The sequence below is a fragment of the Podarcis cretensis genome, assembly GCF_951804945.1.
Source record: "Podarcis cretensis genome assembly, chromosome: 14".
Lineage (NCBI taxonomy): Eukaryota > Metazoa > Chordata > Lepidosauria > Squamata > Lacertidae > Podarcis > Podarcis cretensis.
In genome coordinates this window covers 43,111,549-43,131,163 of record NC_137183.1, presented here as the reverse complement: position 1 = coordinate 43,131,163, position 19,615 = coordinate 43,111,549, and the positions used below count along the sequence as shown (strand labels likewise).

The 19,615-nt window shown below is 46.0% G+C and overlaps 1 protein-coding gene across 5 annotated transcripts in view; it reads right to left on the bottom strand.

The window, feature by feature from the left end:
* Positions 1 to 19,615, bottom strand: part of PRKAR1B (protein kinase cAMP-dependent type I regulatory subunit beta) — a 117,243-nt gene that overhangs the window by 79,647 nt on the left and 17,981 nt on the right. For 3 of the 5 annotated variants that reach the window (XM_079953940.1, XM_079953941.1, XM_079953939.1), the window contains exons 3-4: positions 13,140 to 13,310; positions 10,477 to 10,568 (exon numbers count right to left, since the gene is read on the bottom strand). In XM_079953940.1, coding sequence (XP_079810066.1) covers positions 10,477 to 10,568; positions 13,140 to 13,310 — 263 coding nt within the window. Of the gene's footprint in view, positions 1 to 10,476; positions 10,569 to 13,139; positions 13,311 to 18,314; positions 18,452 to 18,999; positions 19,246 to 19,615 lie in introns of those variants that run through there. The other 2 variants (XM_079953942.1, XM_079953943.1) reach the window with 2 other exon arrangements.

The window sequence follows — 19,615 nt, the reverse complement described above, 5'->3', positions numbered from 1 at the left end:
TCACTTCAGTGCAAGGAAATGCTATGCAAATGGGAGGCAGGGGACAGTCATCAACTGTGTATTGCTTGTGAACTGAAAACAACTGCAAGTACTGATTGCACTCTGTTGAAATCCCCCCTCAGTCATGGGTGATCATGGGCCAATCACTATCCCTCAGCCTGACCTACCTCACAGGGTTATTGTGGGGATTAAATGAGGAGGGAGAGAACCATGTACACCACCTTGAGCTCCTTGGAGAAAAAGCTGGGGTACAAAGGCATAGAATCATCAAATAGTATAGTTGGAAGAGACCCCAAGGGTCATCTAGTCCAACTCCCTGCAATGCAGGAATCTTAACTAAAGCATCTATGACAGCCGGCCATCCAACTTCTGCTTAAAAGCCTCTAGTGAAGATTAGTCCACCACCTTCCGAGGGAGTCCGTTCCACTATCTCTTACCATCTGCTCTTTGGTGGCTATTTGCAGTTTAGTAGCGCTGCAGAGAGCTTGCTGGGGAGACCATGGATTAAAAAGGGACTCAAAAATAAAGAAGGTTTTAATAACAAAAACAAAAATTCCTTATACACTAAATACATCATCAACAAACCAGACCCAACCACCAACCCATCCCCCAGGGTAATGGGAGAGCTAGGTGCTGCTCCTTATATACTATACCCAATTGCTGACACAGCTTGATTAACACAACTCAGCAGCACCTGCTATGTTTCACAGCTGTAAGACTGGGTCTCGTTATTTGCCCTGGCCCTTAAAGACATACACAACTTGTGAAACAATAATGAACCTTCACATTTTAAAGTGACCATTCAACACTCCTACCATCAGAAAGTTCTTCCTAGTATTTAGCCGGAATCTCCTTTAATATCCAACTACCCTTCCAATTCAAAACCTGGCAAATTAGCATGTTGTTGCTTGTTGCCTAAAGACAGACAATGGCAATGGGCTGGCTTCCCTGAGAAGAGCATTCCACAAATGGGGAGCCACCGCTGAAAAGGCTATGAGTATTGAACAGATGAGAGAAACCCTTTGGATCTGTTAGGTTCCCTGGCATCACTTCTGATGAATGGTGAGATAAAAACTGCTTGAATAAATTATCACAATATAATATAGTTGCATTATATCTCCTTCATGTCAAGACCAATCTCCAGAGCTAGAGATCCGTGCTTGAAAGAAAAGGTATAATTCTTTTACTTGCCTTATATTTTTAATTTTCTTGATCTAACAAAGTAATCCACATGAACACCCGAAATATCCAATTAATTCTGTTTTTACCTCAGCTGTTAACTGAGTCCATTTATTTAATTCTTCTTGATAATTAACTCTCTTCTTCAGCATTGCTGACAACTTAATGAAGCTCAGTTGTTTCCAGATTTTTCTGATTACCCTGCTTTGTTGGTTGACATGTTCTCTTCTGTGCTTTGGCAAATAACAGCTTTGAAATGGTCAAAACACGTAGGATCTGGATCTCACAGGAATATAGGGGCTGAATTCTTTTTTTTAACAAAATCTAATAAGTAACTCAGCTTGCGAGCTTTCTCTTAAGGTTTCAACCACACAGTTCCCAAACCTCTTTGCTTTAATGCACCCCCACGACAAATGGAAGAAATCTCCCTTTGTTGGATTTGCAAAATCAACACGTTTCATCTCTAACTTTCTTTATGATCTTTGACTTTTGCTTTTTGTGTGTTTTTGCTGCCACTGCCTGCTTTATACAGTTCTGTTAATCAAACGCTGACAACAATAACCTCCTTTGCAAATAAGACTTCAAGCAGGTATGTGGCTCAGACAAGTGCGATCAGGCCTTCTTCTATAAAACAGCTCAGGAAAAAAATGGCCTCTGGCATTCTAATCTCTCTAAATGTTAACTGCAAAGGAAGGGGGGAAATGCTTTACAATCCTTGCCCCCCCAACGCCGCCGCCCACCCCCTTGAGGGCTTGACATAAGGCTGAGCCAAAATTACCCCAGCCAAAATAAGAAAGAAAGAGGAAAAAATGCATGGCCTTGACATTTTATTTCTGAATGAAACGTTAGGAAAGTCACTGTGCAAATTCCTTTCAGTTAAACCCTGAAGTCCAAGAAGATCAGGGCTAGGAAGCCCCATTAAAAAGGTTATCTGGTCCATTTCTCTGCACTGAAGCAGCACCAAATCCGTCAAAACCATTCTCTGCTCCAAAGTAGACATGAAGATAAATGCATCACAAGGAAAGAGGGAAGCATCCTTTTAAAATTGAGAGTAGGCACAAGTAACACCTGTTTTCACCGGGGCTGGAATTCCTGTGGTGTAGAGGATCAACTGGGATGCGGGTGGTGCTGTGGGTTAAACCACAGAGCCTAGGACTTGCCGATCAGAAGGTCGGCGGTTCGAATCGCCACGACGGGGTGAACTCCCGTTGCTCGGTCCCTGCTCCTGCCAACCTAGCAGTTCGAAAGCACATCAAAGTGCAAGTAGATAAATAGGTACTGCTCGAGCAGGAAGGTAAACGGCGTTTCCGTGCGCTGCTCTGGTTCGCCAGAAGCGGCTTAGTCATGCTGGCCACATGACCACATGACTCCCTCGGCCAATAAAGCGAGATGAGCGTCGGTCACGACTGGACCTAATGGTCAGGGGTCCCTTTACCTTTACCTTTAGAGGATCAACTATCCCTCCCCCCCAGTCATGATGCCAATGAAAATCCCCCCCCCAAAAAAAAAAAAATTGAAAATGCACTGTTACATACCTTCCAACATCCCACTGATCAAAACTGGGACGCTTGTCTTTTGGTCCTGAGCTGTCCCAGGAGACAGGCGACTTGCTCAAGGTTACCAAAAAAAACCTAGCGTCTTTTGATCCAGCGCTCTGGCACCAGCCAGCTATTCACGCAAGAGTGCGAGACCCAAAAAACAGGGCATCCAATCAGAACCTGAGATTGCTTCTGTAATTCTAGGATGTCCCGCTTAAATCGGGACGGTTTAGGGGTATGCTGTTAGACCTAACACAGCCACTGTGTACTTCTGAGTTACGCATTTTGCGCTGCATCTATTCCACGCCTCAAGAAGCAAATCTCTCACTTCCTTTTAACAAAATAAGCACCCTCATAAATTCTCCTATGAGGAAGGGGCATAGCTCCGTAGCAGAGAACATGCTTGGCATACTAAATAAATAAATAGCCCCTGGTTTGATCCCTGATCTTTCCAGGTGAGGCTGGAAAACAATCTTGCCAATCAAAATACTGAACTAGACGGAGCAACAGTCTGACATGGTTCTTTAAAACGCCGAGCTCTGTCTAGAAAGTGAGCCCTAAACTCAGAACAGACCCAATGGACCTAAGTGAGCCCATTCATTTTAACGGGTCTGGTCTGAATAAAAGGTAAAGGGACCCCTGACCATTAGGTCCAGTCGTGGCCGAGTCTGGGGTTGCGATGCTCATCTCGCTTTATTGGCCAAGGAAGCCGGCGTACAGCTTCCGGGTCATGTGGCCAGCATGACTAAGCCGCTTCTGGCGAACCAGAACAGCGCACAGAAACGCCGTTTACCTTCCTGCCGGAGTGGTACCTATTTATCTACTTGCACTATGACATGCTTTCGAACTGCTAGGTTGGCAGGAGCAGGGACCGAGCAACGGGAGCTCACCCCGTCCCGGGGATTCGAACCACCAACCTTCTGATCGGCAAGTCCTAGGCTCTGTGGTTTAACCCACAGCGCCACCCGCGTCCTGGTCTGAATAGAGCTAACATCATATCCAACCCAATGGATCCAGACACCTACCCACCAGGAAGGGAGTTGCACACTAAAGTTTGCTACTGTGATTGGCAAAGCGCTGTGGTTTGGTGGCAGAGCAGCTGCTTTGCATTCAGAAGGTCCCGGGTTCAAACCCCCGTCTTTCCAGGTAATGCTGAGAAAGTGATGCCGGAGTGAAACCCTGGAGAGCTGCTTCCTGCCAGTGTTGGAAATACTGAGCTAGATGGGTTCTGACTCGGTATAAGATTTCCTTCCAGTGAAATCTGCACTCAACTTGGTTCCGCCTCCAATTGTTTCTGTTGGCTGCTTCCAGCAAAGGAAGAATGCAAGGATGTGGCGATGGGGGCAGGGGGTGGAGGAAAGTGATTAAGATGGCAATAAACTAGGGCCTATTGCAAAAAGGAAGGAACTTCTAGGTGAGACTTCAAGAAAGGAAATGATTCAGTGGTCGGGGTGGGAGATATCTACAAGCAGATGGAGTTTCATATACTTAATTAAATCCGACTCCATTGTAAGGAAGGAGGTGCCGGGATCCAAGTTGAAAAAACAATATCGAATTGAGGAGGCTGTTTATGTGGGGGGCTTGGATAGAGAGGATCTGTCACTCTCATTTTGTTTTCTTCTCTCTGGTTCATATTACCCCATTTCCACTTCAGTCTGCAATTTTTTAAAAGTCTGCATGAAAATATATATGCTGGTTTTTGTTTTTTGTTTTGTTTTGTTTTTAAAAAAACAACTGCTGTTGTTTTTTTTAAAACGGGTTGTAATCTATGCTAGTCCTACTTAGAATAGAACCATTAAAATTAAAGTATAGGAGAAAGGTAAGTTTCTTAATACAACCCAATGTTTTTATACACACAGTTATTTTAACTGTTTGTGGGGGAGTATATCGTTTTATATATGCAATTGTATAAGTTTTTATATGTGTGTACCTGTTTTATAAATGCTTTTATTGTGTTGTGAATAGCCTTGGAATGCCTCATGGGAAGTGATTCATAAATGAAATAACAATAATAACGTTTTGTGCACATTTTTCTTAACATGAGGCATTCTCGGATGCTATTTTAATTTCTGTGCACGCTTCCCCCAATATATGCATTTATTTTGGTTGGAGAACTGCTTCAGAAAATTCAGAGAAGTGAATTTCCCAGTAGCTGCTACTCAGAGGTTGCCACCTCTGGCAGTAGAGGTACCACATAGCTTTATCCTTCATGAATTAGTCTCACCCCCTTTTCAAGCCATCCAAGCTAACAACCATAACCACATCCTGTGGCAGTGAGTTCCACAGTTTAGCAAGGTGTTGTGCAAAGAAGGATTTGCGGCTGTCTGCTCTGAATCTTCCAATAAACAGTTTCATTGGCTTGTCCCAGGTTCTACTATTGTAAGCAAGGAAGAAAGTGTCTCTCTTTCGTCTTTCTGCGCACAGTATCAAAGTGTTGTCATCCTCAGGAACTCTCCAGATTCCTCCCTCCTTCTCCAGCTACCCGATTCTCTTACCTGGAGATGCCAGGGGTTGAACATGGGACATTCTGTAACCCAAGCATATGTTCTATACCACTGAGATATGATCCCTCCCTAAAGGCTATTCCTTTCTTCACTTAATTTCATTAACAGTATTTACCGTATTTTTTGCTCCATAGGGTGCACCGGACCATAGGGCACACCTAGTTTTTAGGGGGGGGGGGAAATAAAGAAAAAAAAATTCCCCCCCCCCAGCCCCAAAGAGCAAAGCTTCCCCCAACCCCAGCCCCCAGAACGGGTCTGGGAGCGGGGGCGAGGTTGCGCACAACCTCGCCTTCACTCCTGGAGCTTGCTGCTATCCACAAGCCTTCTGAGCCAGGCGGGAACTCCTGCCGGGCTCCGAAGGCTTGCGGATAGCTGCCTGATGCCCGGGGTGTGCAGCGGGAGTTGGGCTCCCCAGGCTTCAGGCTTCAGGCTGCTATCCACAAGCCTTTGGAGCCCGGCGGGAACTCCCACCGCGCTCCAAAGGCTTGCGGATAGCTGCCTGAAGCCTGGAGAGCGAGAGGGGTCGGTACGCACCGACCCCTCTCACTCTCCAGGCTTCAGCGAAAGCCTGCATTCGCCCCATAGGACGCACACACATTTCCCCTTCATTTTTGGAGGGGGAAAAGTGCGTCCTATAGAGCGAGAAATACGGCATATACCACCCAACAGCTTGAGAATCCATCTCAAGAATAGGAAGAACTTTCTGACGGTAAGAGCTGCTTGATCGCAGAACGGACTACCATGAAAAATGGTGGATTCTCCTTCATTGGAGATTTCAAACACAGTTTGTACAGCCATGTTTCAAGGATTATTTAGCTGTGATTCCTGCATTGCAAGGGGTGGCACTGGATGACCTTGAGGTCCCTTCCAGCTCTACAGATCTGTGATTTTAAGCCTGCCTCTTGTTTTGACATAACATGCTTTCCCTCTGCCCCACTGGGTAGAAGGCAGAACAGCTTCCAAAACAAAGCCTCACAATTTCTGCCAGTACAAACTTCCTCCTCCTCCTCCATCCCTCCAATGGTATGACGTCTTTCCATTTAAGCCCTCAAGTCTGTTTTAGTGATGTTCTCAGCCTCTCAGCAAAGCAGCCTGGGTCAAACACAGAGATAGATAGATATCCCATCTCTGGGGAGGCGTGATAATCCAATCGCCTGGTGCGTGCATAAGAAGGGAGGGGTATCTCATATATACCATGGAGTAAAGAGGCACACTTGGAATTGCAATCATGGGAAAGGCCATATGATGAATGTTAAAACAGGGCAACCTGGAAGAACATAGGAGAAGCAGCTGCAGGAATGCAGAGCAAAAGCACATTTCTCCAGATGTGGCTTCAAGCTGTCTTTCTCATCACCACCTGTTGGACTTTAGCCTCCCAGTTTACAACAACATGGAAGTGGAAGCATCCATCCCTGCGGTTGTGGGGCTGGCACTTCCTGGCCAGAGGTCTAGACTGGCACTGTGGGCAAGGCAAGTAGCCTATGGCTGCATTAATGCCAAGTTGTGTAGCTTCAGTGCTGTTCATACCATACAAAAGGCCCTCTCTGCAGCTAGGTACATACCAAACACTTAAAGCACATGACTTCCCCCAAATAATCCTAAGAATTCTGGTTGGTTAAGGGCATTGGGAATCATAGCTCTGTGGGGGTAAACTACAGTTCCCAGGTGTGCATGCAGTCTAATAGTTATGGGACTGCCAGATGTGTCCATACAAACAGCTATCCATACATCCTGTGCAAATCAGGGAGGGCAGGTCCACCTCCTTCCCTGCTGGAAGTGGCAGGTTGTCCTCTTACTCCAGAGATCAGGTATAGGCAAACTCAGCCCTCCAGATGTTTTGGGACTACAATTCCCATCATCCCTGACCACTGGTCCTGTTAGCTAGGGATGATGGGAGTTGTAGTCCCAAAACATCTGGAGGGCCAAGTTTGCCTGTGCCCGCTAGAGATGCTCTGTTACAACCAAACAGAAGTGTAATGTGAATTAAACGACAATGTAATGTTTCTGTTTCTGACAATTAAAGATTTTGTCTTTTTTGGCTGCCTGATCAGTGTCACACTATGCGGGGCTTTTTTCCCCCAGGGGGAACTCACAGGAATTCAGTTCCGGCATGTCTCTGGTGGGTGCTACTGCCACGCTAAGAGAATGAGGGAGGTGTTCATGGTGAGTTCCAGCACCTCTTTTTTATAGAAAAAGAGCACTGTGTAAATGTATATTCAAATTTCTTGAACACAGTGACACCAGGTGGCAAAGACCAAAATGGCTACCCTCTTATGACCAGACATGAACCACTTGATCTTTCAGCTGAAAAGGCAGGAACAAAATAATTCCCCAGATGAAATCATGGGACTCAAAAGGCAGTATGTGCACCGTGGTGGTTGGCTGTGATTTGAGATCATGGCAAAAAAAGGAATCTGAAAAACACGAGCAGCAGTATGTCTGAGCAGATATCGTGGAGCCTTAATGTGCTACGCTTAATGGCAAGCTGAGAAATGTACAAGGATTAGTTATGTGAAATGCAGCGTAATTGGGTGGGCTGGATGCGCAGACAGGGAACACCCAGATATGGGGTTCCAGATCCCATGCCAAGATTCATCTAGTCCAGCTTCCTGCAATGTAGGAATCATAGCTCAACACTGCTAAAGAGTCCCTGATAGATGGCCATCCAACCTCTTCGTGGAAACCTCCAATGAAAGAGAGTCCATCATCTTCCAAGGGAGTCCATCTCTCTGTCGAATAGGTCTTGGCGTCGGAAGTGCTCTACCACTGAGCTATGGCACACTGTTTCCCTGCAGGGAAAACTGTCCTGAGGGAGGGGGCCTACTGGTTTGGTTACTGTGCAACTGAGGGGTTTTGAGTGCCTAACCAAAGCTTTTTCGGCAGCTAAGTGGTCAAACAATCCCTGGGCCTTGGATCTGAGGAAAGGGCATGGATCTCAGCGCTGTTGCCAGGACAATCCCCACTCACTCAAATATGGAAGCCTACATGTAAATGTTCTCCAGAGAAGAAGAAGAGTTTGGATTTGATATCCCGCTTTATCACTACCCAAAGGAGTCTCAAAGCGGCGAACATTCTCCTTTCCCTTCCTCCCCCACAACAAACACTCTGTGAGGTAAGTGAAGCTGAGAGACTTTAGAGAAGTGTGGCTAGCCCAAGGTCACCCAGCAGCTGCATTTGGAGGAGTGGAGACGTGAACCCGGTTCACCAGATTACGAGTCCACCGCTCTTAACCACCACACCATGCTGGCTCTCAGAGGAGCAAAGCAAAAGCTGTAGGGGGGGAGGCTTATTTCCATCAGGAACATGAGGCAGATGGAAAGAGTAAAACAACAACTTCTACTTTCCTCTTTCAGTGTTGTTGAAATCACACACACACACTCCTGCACATTACACGAAAATATAAACGCTTTCCATCTAGTTTGGCACCAATTTCTTAGAGGAATGCTCCTTCTGTGATGTCACAGCATTGTACCATGCAGATTGGTCATGGGTTAACTACTTACACATCATTAAAAAAACAAAACAAAAATGGGAATGGAAGATTTGTGCAGATTGGCATAAAATGTATGTATGCAAATTTGTATGTATAGGTGCAAATTTTAAAATACTCCCTAAAATATAAATAGGCTTCTTTCCCCTGAAATTGAGAATTGCTTTCAGATGGAGGACTCTCCTCTGTAAAGTAGGACACATCACCATCCTCATAGAGTCGGAAGGGATCCCTAGGGGATCCATCCCCCCGCAGTGCAGGAATCTCAGCTAGAGCATCCACGACAGATGACCATCCAACTTCTGCTCAAAAACTCAAAAAAGTGAAGAAGAGTCATTCATCATCCATCGGTCCAGCTGCAAAAAAATGGGCTTGTCTACTGCCAAAGACAAGACCCGAAGCACCTGAGTGCTGCCTATGACATGGAATGCACAGACATGCAAATTCTTTCCAGGAAGCACTAACATTGTGGCTGCCATCGATCCTTACCACCAGACACTAAAATACTGCATAGCCCCACTTTAAAAAAGAAAAGAAAGAACAAATGACAAAATCATCTGGAGTTACCAAATGCTTGAAGTATTCTGTTACGGGCAGCCTAAATATCCACACGCAGCAGCTGACAGAACAGGGCATACCAGGCTCTTACAGCTGTTGTAGCTGATTCAAAGACCACCTTTGTTTCTGGAAACAAAGGACAAGGATAAGCCCAGCTGCCACCTCACAAGATGCAGCGCCGCTCAGGTCAAGAAACCTAGGCTGTAATCCATAACTTAGTTAGTCCGGAAGCATTCCATTAAAGTCGACTGGGCTGCTCTGCAGCGAATGGGTTGCGGACTGCACCCTCTGCAAAGCTGAGCTGTACCACGTTACTTACAGATGCATATAAACTGAACATTAAAATAGGAGACCCACTGAATCTTTCTTCTGAATCTTTCTTCTGGCTTCCTCCTGCATCCACAACGTAAATGACATAGTAGTGGTTTGAACCCACAACTGGGCTACAGCCATCCTTCCCCTTATGCAGGCTCTCATCTTTTATTATTATTATTATTATTATTATTATTATTATTATTATTATTATTAAGCACTGAGTATACCTTTATTCATTTAAACATTTGCATGTCACCTTATTTTTTTAAAAAAGCACAATCAGTTTTAAAAGAGTTGCAAAGGTTCTCCAGGAGTTAATGACGCTACAGGCCACAGCCAATCAGCGCTGTGCATGCCAGGTTTCTGTGGCAAACTCACTAAACAGGATGGCATTGAATAGTGGCAGACCTTGGCGCCTCAAATTTCAGTGGCACCCTGTGAAATGCCAAAATCTGGTGGCGGTCTCCCACCCCACCCACCACTGCCTCTCACCTTCCGGTGGTTGTTGTAGTTGTGGTTCCTGCTGCAGTGCCCCAGAAGTCCCATGCCTGGTGCAACCACACTGGGCACTCTCTCTTAGATCCACCTTTGCACTGAGCTGAGCTCAGCTCAGAAGACAATTTGAATCAAATGTAGTGCCTGCAGTTCTGAAGAGGCCTCAGTGGTCAAGTAAGGTTATTGTCTGCATGTGACCATCTTACCCTTAAATGTCTACTGCTTGGTGGAAAGGTAGAGCACAAATTTAACAAATGAATAAGCAAAATAAACTGCTACGCAACTGCTCGGCTAAAACCCAGCTTGATTATTTCCATTCCTGTTGCCAATCCTAGATGGGCGCTCAGCTAGCAATGTGTAGCCAAAACGTGGATAAGGTTAGAGGACCATATCCTACCTTCTCTCATTGTCATCCAGGTGAGCAAAGAGCACATTCTTGGAGATGGCCTTTGCCAGAGCAGTCATGGTTTTATAGTCCTTGGGAATAACCTAGGCAAGGAAGAGGAGAGAGAAACAACAATCTAGGTTCAGTCAAACGCCCCACCACGGACAATCTCACAATGAGGGATGCGCCTGAGTTTTAAGTTTCTAATAATAATAACCTTTTCTAAACAAAAATTAAGAAACATTAAAAAATAACACATCTAAGCAGTACAGTACAGTGGTACCTCAGATTACAGACACTTCAGGTTACAGACTCCGCTAACCCAGAAGTAGTACCTCGGGTTAAGAACCTTGCTTCAGGATGAGAACAGAAATTGTACGGTGGCAGCAGGAGGCCCCATTAGCTAAAGTGGTACCTCAGGTTAAGAACAGTTTCAGGTTAAGAATGGACCTCCAGAACGAATTAAGTTCTTAACCCGAGGTACCACTGTATAGCCATATATAACAGTGCATGAGAACATCAAAGCCCAGATAAAGTTCTCATATTTCTGATGCACTTCACATCTCAAATGAGGATCAGATGCAATGATGAAAGCCCGTGTTGTGCAGTGGTTAGAGGAGGGGGGTCTATAGCCCAAAGGTACCTAACCTGTGGCCCTCCAGATGCTGCTGAACTACAACTCCCATCATCCATGCTCTGACTAGGGCTGGTGAAAGTTGGATGGGGACCATATGTTGAGATTCCTGCATTACAGGGTGTTGGACTACATGATCCTCAGGGCCCCTTCCAACTCTACAATTCTATGATCCTGGGATCTTACAAAGGAACCGGTTTGACCCCTTCAGCAGTCCCTTCAAACTCTCATCTTACAGTAAATTCACAGGCTTTTGGCGATCCAAAAGGCATCATCCAAACCATCCCCTTCCCTTTCCTGTAACAATGTACCGAGGACATGTATTTTGCAAAATGAAGTTTGAGCCACATTTTAATCGAGAAGCTGGGAGCCCCTGGGCTAGCCTGTGGCTTTCCTTATGACCTGGACAGTGCCAGTAAAGGAAAAGAGGGCAGGAGAGGGAGAGGCATTATTACCCTGCAAGAAACATCAAATGGGGATATTAAGAACAGCTGACTAGGAAATAATTAAGCAGCTGGCAGTATCTTATAAAATATTACTTTTTGTAAATGCATCTTATGCAGTGAGATACATTAATCATTTAACTCGCTGTCTCAAATACTGGGTGGCTGCCAGCACGGCTTTATTTAAACCTGGGAGAGAAGCCCAGGGAACTATTTTGACATGAAGAAAAACAAGGATGAAGGGATTCAGGGCCCATTCGCACAATCACTTCTGCATAGGATGGCTGCCACTTGGGACATGAGAGGCGGCTGTGTTGGTGATCTGTAGGAACTGGTATATTTTCTGTGCTCTGCCCTGATGAAATTGTTGAGCTGATCAGCAGCAGGCCTGGCTGAAACTACGTGCGTGCCAATATGGGCATGTGAAACCTCAGCATGGGCTCACTTAGCGATGTGAACAGCGTAATCATCTTGGATCGGAGAGGAAAGGGGTAGAAGGCTCCTTTCGTGCTCTCACTATCCATGCCATACTGCTATTCAATGGTGTTCTCTGGGCTTTTAGTTTCCATGCAGAAACAGGGAACCTGCCACCACCAAGTGTTGCTGAAAGCCCACCATACGTTTAAAGCAATGCTCCCAAACAATCCCTCTTCCCAGGGAACTCTGGGAACAGTAGCTCTGAGGGTAAGGTAAAGGACCCCTGGGTGTTTAAGTCCAGTCAAAGGCAACTATGGGGTTGTGGCACTCATCTCACTTTCAGGCCAAGGGAGCCGGCGTTTGTCCACAGACAACTTTCTGGGTCATGTGGCCAGCATGATTAAACTGCCTCTGGCGCAACAGAATACAGTGACGGAAACCAGAGCGCCAGGAAACATCGTTTACCTTCCTGCCGCAGCGGTACCTATTTATCTACTTGCACTGGTGTGCTTTCGAACTGCTAGGTTGGCAGGAGCTGGGATGGAGCAACGGGAGCTCACTCCATCCTGTGGATTTGAACCAGCAACCTTCCGATCGGCAAGCCTAAGAGGCTCAGTGGTTTAGACCACAGCCCCACCTGCATCCCTTCAGCTCTGTGGAGGGGAATAGGGGTCTCCTAACAACTCTCTTAACAAACTACAATTCCCAGTATTCTTTAAGTGGAAGCCATGACTGTTAAAGTGCTATAGGAGTGATTTGAATGGGTGCTGAGAATGGGACCCAGGTTCCCCACAGAGAACTCGGTCATGTGTAGCTATTCCAGTAGGGATGAATGTATTGCCCACCAGCTGAAGGGAGGTGACTGCAGCCCTTTTTCACTATGGCTAGCCCCGTCTATGTTGGTATGTGAGGAGTTTACATAGGCACTGCAGGGGGTTGGACTAGATAACTCTTGGGGTCCCTTCTAACTCTATGGTTCTATGGGCAGAGCAGAAAACACGGCTCTGGAGATCCAGCTAATGGGGAAGTTCTAGTCTATTCCCAACTCAGCATCACTTTTGATTTCTGGCTAGGTACGGTAGCTTATTGACGCAGCTTGGGGGTGGGGGAATGTTGCTGTGTGTGCGTCAATAAGCCATTTATAGCACTGATCTCAAGAACAGGATCCCGCAGATCTTTACCTTCCTGACATAAGAAACCGCATCTTCTTCCGTGTACACCTCTGCACTGACTCCACCCCTTCTGTGCCGCGCCTTGACCACCGGGTTTGGGGGCGGAGGAGAAATTTCGTCATCATGGGAATCCGATTGTGAGTTGGATTTCTGCCAAGCCAGGATCTGTTTGCATTCTTCCTGCAAGGGAGAAAGGAGAGTGAGAACCTGTTCTCCTCCACAACTGCCAGCCCAAACCATTTAATACCAGTTAACCCCACCAGTCATCATCCCACATCGAAAACGGAGGCTACGTACTATAAATATTTGCTAGTGTCTGACCCTTGGTACAAAAATGAGATTTGCAGTTTCAGAAGGGCTTCCACCTTTAGGACTTAATCCCCCAAGCACGGCTGTAAAACAAGCTCTGAATTTTTAGAGAGCTGAGTTTCTATATAGGAGAGGGACACTGAATGGTCTTGTTGGGGGGCTATTTCTTTGAACTGCAAAACTGAAAATCATCGTACATATAACTGTTAAATTTTAACAACAAACATTGTTTGGGGAAAGATTTGGAGCTGAAAAGAGGATTGTTTGTGTGTGAGAGAGAGAGAATTATTCCTACAAACGCCAAAGAATTGCAGAATAGCAGACAGAGGCAATGTTCCATCATCCCAACCTATCCAACTCCCTTTCACAATCACTAGGAAATTTAGAAACCTGGAAAGAAGAGTAAAGGTAAAGGTAAAGGTACCCCTGCCTGTATGGGCCAGTCGTGTCCGACTCTGGGGTTGCGCGCCCATCTCGCTTAAGAGGCCGGGGGCCAGCACTGTCCGAAGACACTTCCGGGTCACGTGGCCAGCATGACAAGCTGCATCTGGCGAGCCAGCGCAGCACACGGAAACACAATTTTCCTTCCCGCTAGTAAGCGGTCCCTATTTATCTACTTGCACCCGGGGGTGCTTTCGAACTGCTAGGTTGGCAGGCGCTGGGACCGAGCAGTGGGAGCGCACCCCGCCGCGAGGATTCGAACCGCCGAACTGACATTCGGCAAGTCCTAGGTGCTGAGGTTTTACCCACAGTGCCACCCGCGTCCCGGAAAGAAGGGTAGGGGTGTATATAAAGGGTAGGTGATAGGGGAAAGTCATCACCCCTAATCCCAGATGATTGTGGGCTACTTATGGCTCCTCCGCACCAAAAGAAAGACAGTCTGCACATGCTTAAATGAATCCCTTGATTATTATGCTTTGCGTCAGGATAACCAATGTAGTGTCCTTCAGATGGTGTTAGACTACAACTCCCATCATCCCCAGGCAATCGTGGCCAAGGATGACAAACGTGTATGTAGCCCAACAACTTTTGAAGAGCACCACATTGGCTTCCCCGATGAAAAGCGCAATAATCACATTTGCTACCTCCCAATTTACATTTTCTAGGATTTCACACATGCACATATCCCAGTCAAAGTCAATTAACGGTGAGATCAAAATCTCCGGCGTACGGAAAGGGAGGTAAAGATTTTACAAAATCATGGGCAGCCTGCCAATTATCAGGTGGAACGTTTCATAGAGTGCAAATCACCACCCCGTAAAGCAGACCCTCCAAGTGTCCCTATTTTCCAGGGACAGGCCTGGATTTACAGAAGCCATCCTGGTTTCTGATTTGATCCCAGAATGTCTTGCTTTTCTATAGGACGTCCCTATTTTCACTGGAGAAATGTTGGAGGGTATGGAGTTATGTGACCCGTGAGCCAAGGAGATAACTAACTATACAACCTTTAGAAGACATTTGAAGGCAGCCCTGTATAGGGAAGTTTTTTAATGTTTAATGTTTTATACAGTGGTACCTCGGGTTACAGACGCTTCAGGTTACAGACTCGCTAACCCAGAAATAGTACCTCAGGTTAAGAAGTTTGCTTCAGGATGAGAACAGAAATCGTGCAGCAGCAGCGGGAGGCCCCGTTAGCTAAAGTGGTACCTCAGGTTAAGAACAGTTTCAGGTTAAGAACGGACCTCCAGAACAAATTAAGTTATTAACCTGAGGTACCACTGTATATGTTGGAAGCTGCCCAGAGTGGCTGGAGCAATGCAATCAGATGAGCGGGGTATAAATAATAAAATGATGATGATGATGATGATGATGATGATGATGATGATGGAACAGGACGCCCATATTTTCACTGGAAAAATATTGGAGGGTATGTGATGGCACAGATGACAAAGCTACCCCCTAATATCTACTTAGCTTAGGACCACAGTGGCAGATTTACGGTCTGCAGGGCCCTGTGTACAGTCCTTTTGGAGGGCCCTATTCTTCCACCTAAGGGACGCGGGTGGCGCTGTGGGTTAAACCACAGAGCCTAGGACTTGCCGATCGGAAGGTTGGCGGTTCGAATCCCTGCGACAGGGTGAGCTCCCGTTGCTCGGTCCCTGCTCCTGCCAACCTAGCAGTTCGAAAGCACGTCAAAGTGCAAGTAGATAAATACAGTGGTGCCTCGCAAGACGAAAAGAATCCATTCCGCCAGTCTCTTCATCTTGCGGTTTTTTCGTCTTGCGAAGCAAGCCCATTGACAGCTTAGCAGATTAGCACTATTAGCGGTTTAGCGGCTTTTAGCGGATCAGCTGATAAGCGGCTTAGGGCTTAGGAAAAGGGGAGGGGAGGGAAAAAAACCCACAGGAACTCGCAATACATTTTCGTCTTGCGAAGCAAGCCCATAGGGAAATTCGTTTTGCGAAGCGCCTCCAAAATGGAAAACCCTTTCGTCTAGCGGGTTTTCCGTCTTGCGAGGCGTTCGTCTTGCGGGGCACCACTGTAGGTACTGCTCCAGCGGGAAGGTAAACGGCGTTTCCATGCGCTGCTCTGGTTCACCAGAAGCAGCTTAATCATGCTGGCCACATGACCCGGAAGCTGTACGCCGGCTCCCTCTGCCAGTAAAGTGAGATGAGCGCCGCAACCCCAGAGTCGGTCACGACTGGACCTAATGGTCAGGGGTCCCTTTATCTTTATTCATCCACCTAAACAAAAGTGATGGGGGAGATGAATTTACTCCAACTGGTTCTCCAGAGTTTCAGGCAGGAATATCTGCCAGCCCTGGCTGGAGATGCCAGGGACTGAAACGGGGAACTTCTGCACACAATGCAGATGCTCTACCACTGAGCTACACTTGAGTCCAAGCCCCACAGTCCAACAACGTCTGGAGGGCTATGGGTTCTCCACCCCTGACTCAAAACGACTTGACTGATAGCTTTCCAGTGAAAAACCTCTCCAGACCCAAGCAGATTGCTCATCACCGTGTTCTGTCGTGCCATACACTGGGCCAGAGTCCCTGCCAAGTCTGATCACCTCTAGTATTGCACTGACAAGACAATTTAGGAAGTGTGTCTACCAAATAGCAGGGTGCGGAGGAGGGAACAGCTCGGATCTCGGTGTCAGACATGTGGCTAATTACCATCTTAATCAGCTGGTTGTATTGACACAGGAAATGAGTTATGGTTAGCTCATCAGCTGTAGCCTGAGAAAAAGAAAGGAGTGCGGTGCTCAAAACTGTCTCCTGATTTAATGGCTTCTTCCCAAAAGGCGTAAGAGCGGCGAGAAAAACAGGTGATTCATGGACCAGTCAGCAGGAATATCTGCAACCACCTCAAAAAGATTATCTTTGAGCTAGGAACAATGCACAAAAAAAGGGCAAGGAGAGGCCAGGTCAGCAGTAAAAGCAGTGGCCTCCATATGTTGTTGAAAAACAGTCAGTGCTGGGTCCAGGGTTGTGGGGTTTCAATCACCCACAACCGTTTCTGCAGCAGGGTCCCTGCGAACGTCTTAGAGCTACCCAATCTGCATGGAAAGGGAGCCCTTTTATCCACTGCCTGCTCCAAAGCCAAGCATTTGGGGAAGCTGAAAGTGCTTCTATCAGCCCAAGGCTTGCTTAAAAAGGATCATTTTACCTGGCGCCTAAAGGTATATAATGAAGGCGCCAGGCGAACCTCCTCAGAGAGAGCATTCCACAAACAGGGAGCCACTCCAGAGAAAGCCCGTTCTTCTCTTGTCACTCTCCACATCTCCCTTGGAAGAGATTCAGGACAGACCACAGTTGTTCACAAAATGAACTTATGGAATTTGATGCCACCAGTTACAGAGTATTAAGAACCCTGGAGCAAACATATAAAATTGATGCAACTGATGATCTTGGCCGATGAATGAGTGATACTTGTAATGCAAATTGTCACTAATTGGTTTTAAAATGTTTTTAACGTTGCAGTTTTAAATAGTATTGTGATAGGTGTGTTAGAAATTCAATAATAAAAGAACAAAAGGTTTGTGTTCCGTTCAGCAGAAGAACAAATTTGCTCCAAACCACAGAAACTTTTCCAGCCTGTTTCTGAGCTCAACTTTGTCAAAAGAGAGCTTTTAAACAGGCAAGTCTTGTTCATTCTCTGCAAACTCGTTGCCCTCCATAAACAGTCCAACAGATTCTTACTATCCTGTCACCAGATGCATCCACACCACTAACTTAACCTGGTATGGTACCTATTTAACTGGCATGGCTTCCCATAAATCCTAGGCATTGTAATTTGGTGAAGGTACCGAGAACAATACTCTGTTTGCAGATGGTAAGCTTCTCTGACAAAAATAATTTCCCAGATTAGAATGGCTATTAATCCAGTTTGAGCCTGTGGCATAGATACATACCTGAAACCACAACACACAAATCTGCCAGTATGGTTTACCGGTTATAGCGCTGGATGAAATCTGGGGGAACCCAGATTGAAATATCTGCTCAGTTACAAAGCTCACTGAGTAACTTGGACCAGTCACTACCTCTCACCTCAATAAACCCTCACAGGGTTGTTGTGAAGATAAAGGGGGGGGGGGAGCCAGGTACACTGTATTTTCTTCCTTCCAGGACAGGCAGCATATAAATACAAACAAACAAAGAACAACACAAAATGGTGCATAGCAACACCAACCTTTTTAAAAGAAAATTGTAGAAGAAAAACTGTACCTCTGTAGCAGCAGTAAATGATCGCCGACTAGCAAGATCAACCATGTTTCAGAAACAGCAGACCACAGCATATTAGAGTTAGTGGAAGGAAACTTTGTTTCTGCTTCAGGCGGGGCCCATATGCATACCTGAGGCATTCCTCCCAAATGCCTAGATGCCACCTCATCCTCAAATGCCCCAAAAATAAAGATTCCACAAGAGCTCACTTTCATAGAGGCTTCCCAATATTTTGCACTCTGCTGGCTCGGAACGGCTTGTCCATCAGCTCCTCAACAGCAGCACTGAGGATTCTGTGCTACCACAAGGCAAAACTTATCTGTTCTGCATTTCAGAATTTGCACTCAGAAAAACACTGAGATAGCTGCTAGCAATAAGCGAAGACGGCTAGCTTTATATCGCTTTGGATTCACCATGCCACAAATATTGCTAACACAAATCATCTCCGTTTCCCATATCTGATTTCACCCCCCAAAAAAATGTTTTGGGGACTGATTTACAAAGCAACTCCCGCTGCAAAACAGGCTTTTTGCAGTCCCAGGTCACTGTCTTGCCCCCTCTTTTCCCAGCACCAAATCGCCCTGACCACAACTTTGCTTTCCTCCCCCCACAACTTCTTTGGTGCATGGTAAACTTAACGGAGGGCCCCTTATCGGACCGCCTGCTGCAATGAACAATGTAAGAATGGTGGAACCAGAAGGTTATTAAATCAAACAGAGAGACAGAAAACCCCACTTTATAAGCCGAGTACCTGAGGGCAGCACCTTGAAATGATAAAGTACAAAACCCAAAGGATGCATCAAGATTAACATTTATATACTTCTTCTAAAGGAGCCCTCCCACTTAGCTTGGGGGGTTTTTTTGTTAGAGAGTAAATATAAAAATGCAAGTTACCATACGGTTCATTTGTTTAAAAAGAGATCTCTTCGCTACCAACTCCCTTTCTACGCAGCGAAGCAGCTAGCTTTTCCCATATGCTTCTCTTTGCTGCCCAGGTTCGAAAATCCATTACAGAACTCAAGCAAGGAAACTCAGGAAGACACGACAGCCAGGGCTAAGCTTTTAAAAAGTCATCGTCCACATATCCTGGGGTAAAACCGCACACTTGCGCACTCTCTCTCTCTCTCTCTTTTTCTCTCTCTCTCTCTCTCACACACACACACATACAGTTGTAGCAAATCTTTTAAAGGAACAATCAACAAACCTTTCAAGAGGGGCCCTTTAAGTATATCCATCTTCCAACGTAGCCTGCCATGAAGCCATCAACAGAAGTCACAAGTAAACACCTCACCCGTCCTTTTATTTATTTATTAAAACCGTCATCATGGCAACAAGCTCTCATGATGTACCAGAATGGCACGCATAATTCACAAGCGCAGAGATATTATGAGTTTGGACACTCTCTCCTTGACTTCATGCTTGGTTTAAACACACACAGAGAGAGACAAACACAAAGCCCCAGGGCTACAGAAAATAGAATGGGCCTTGTTGTACTCTTATTTCAGTGAAG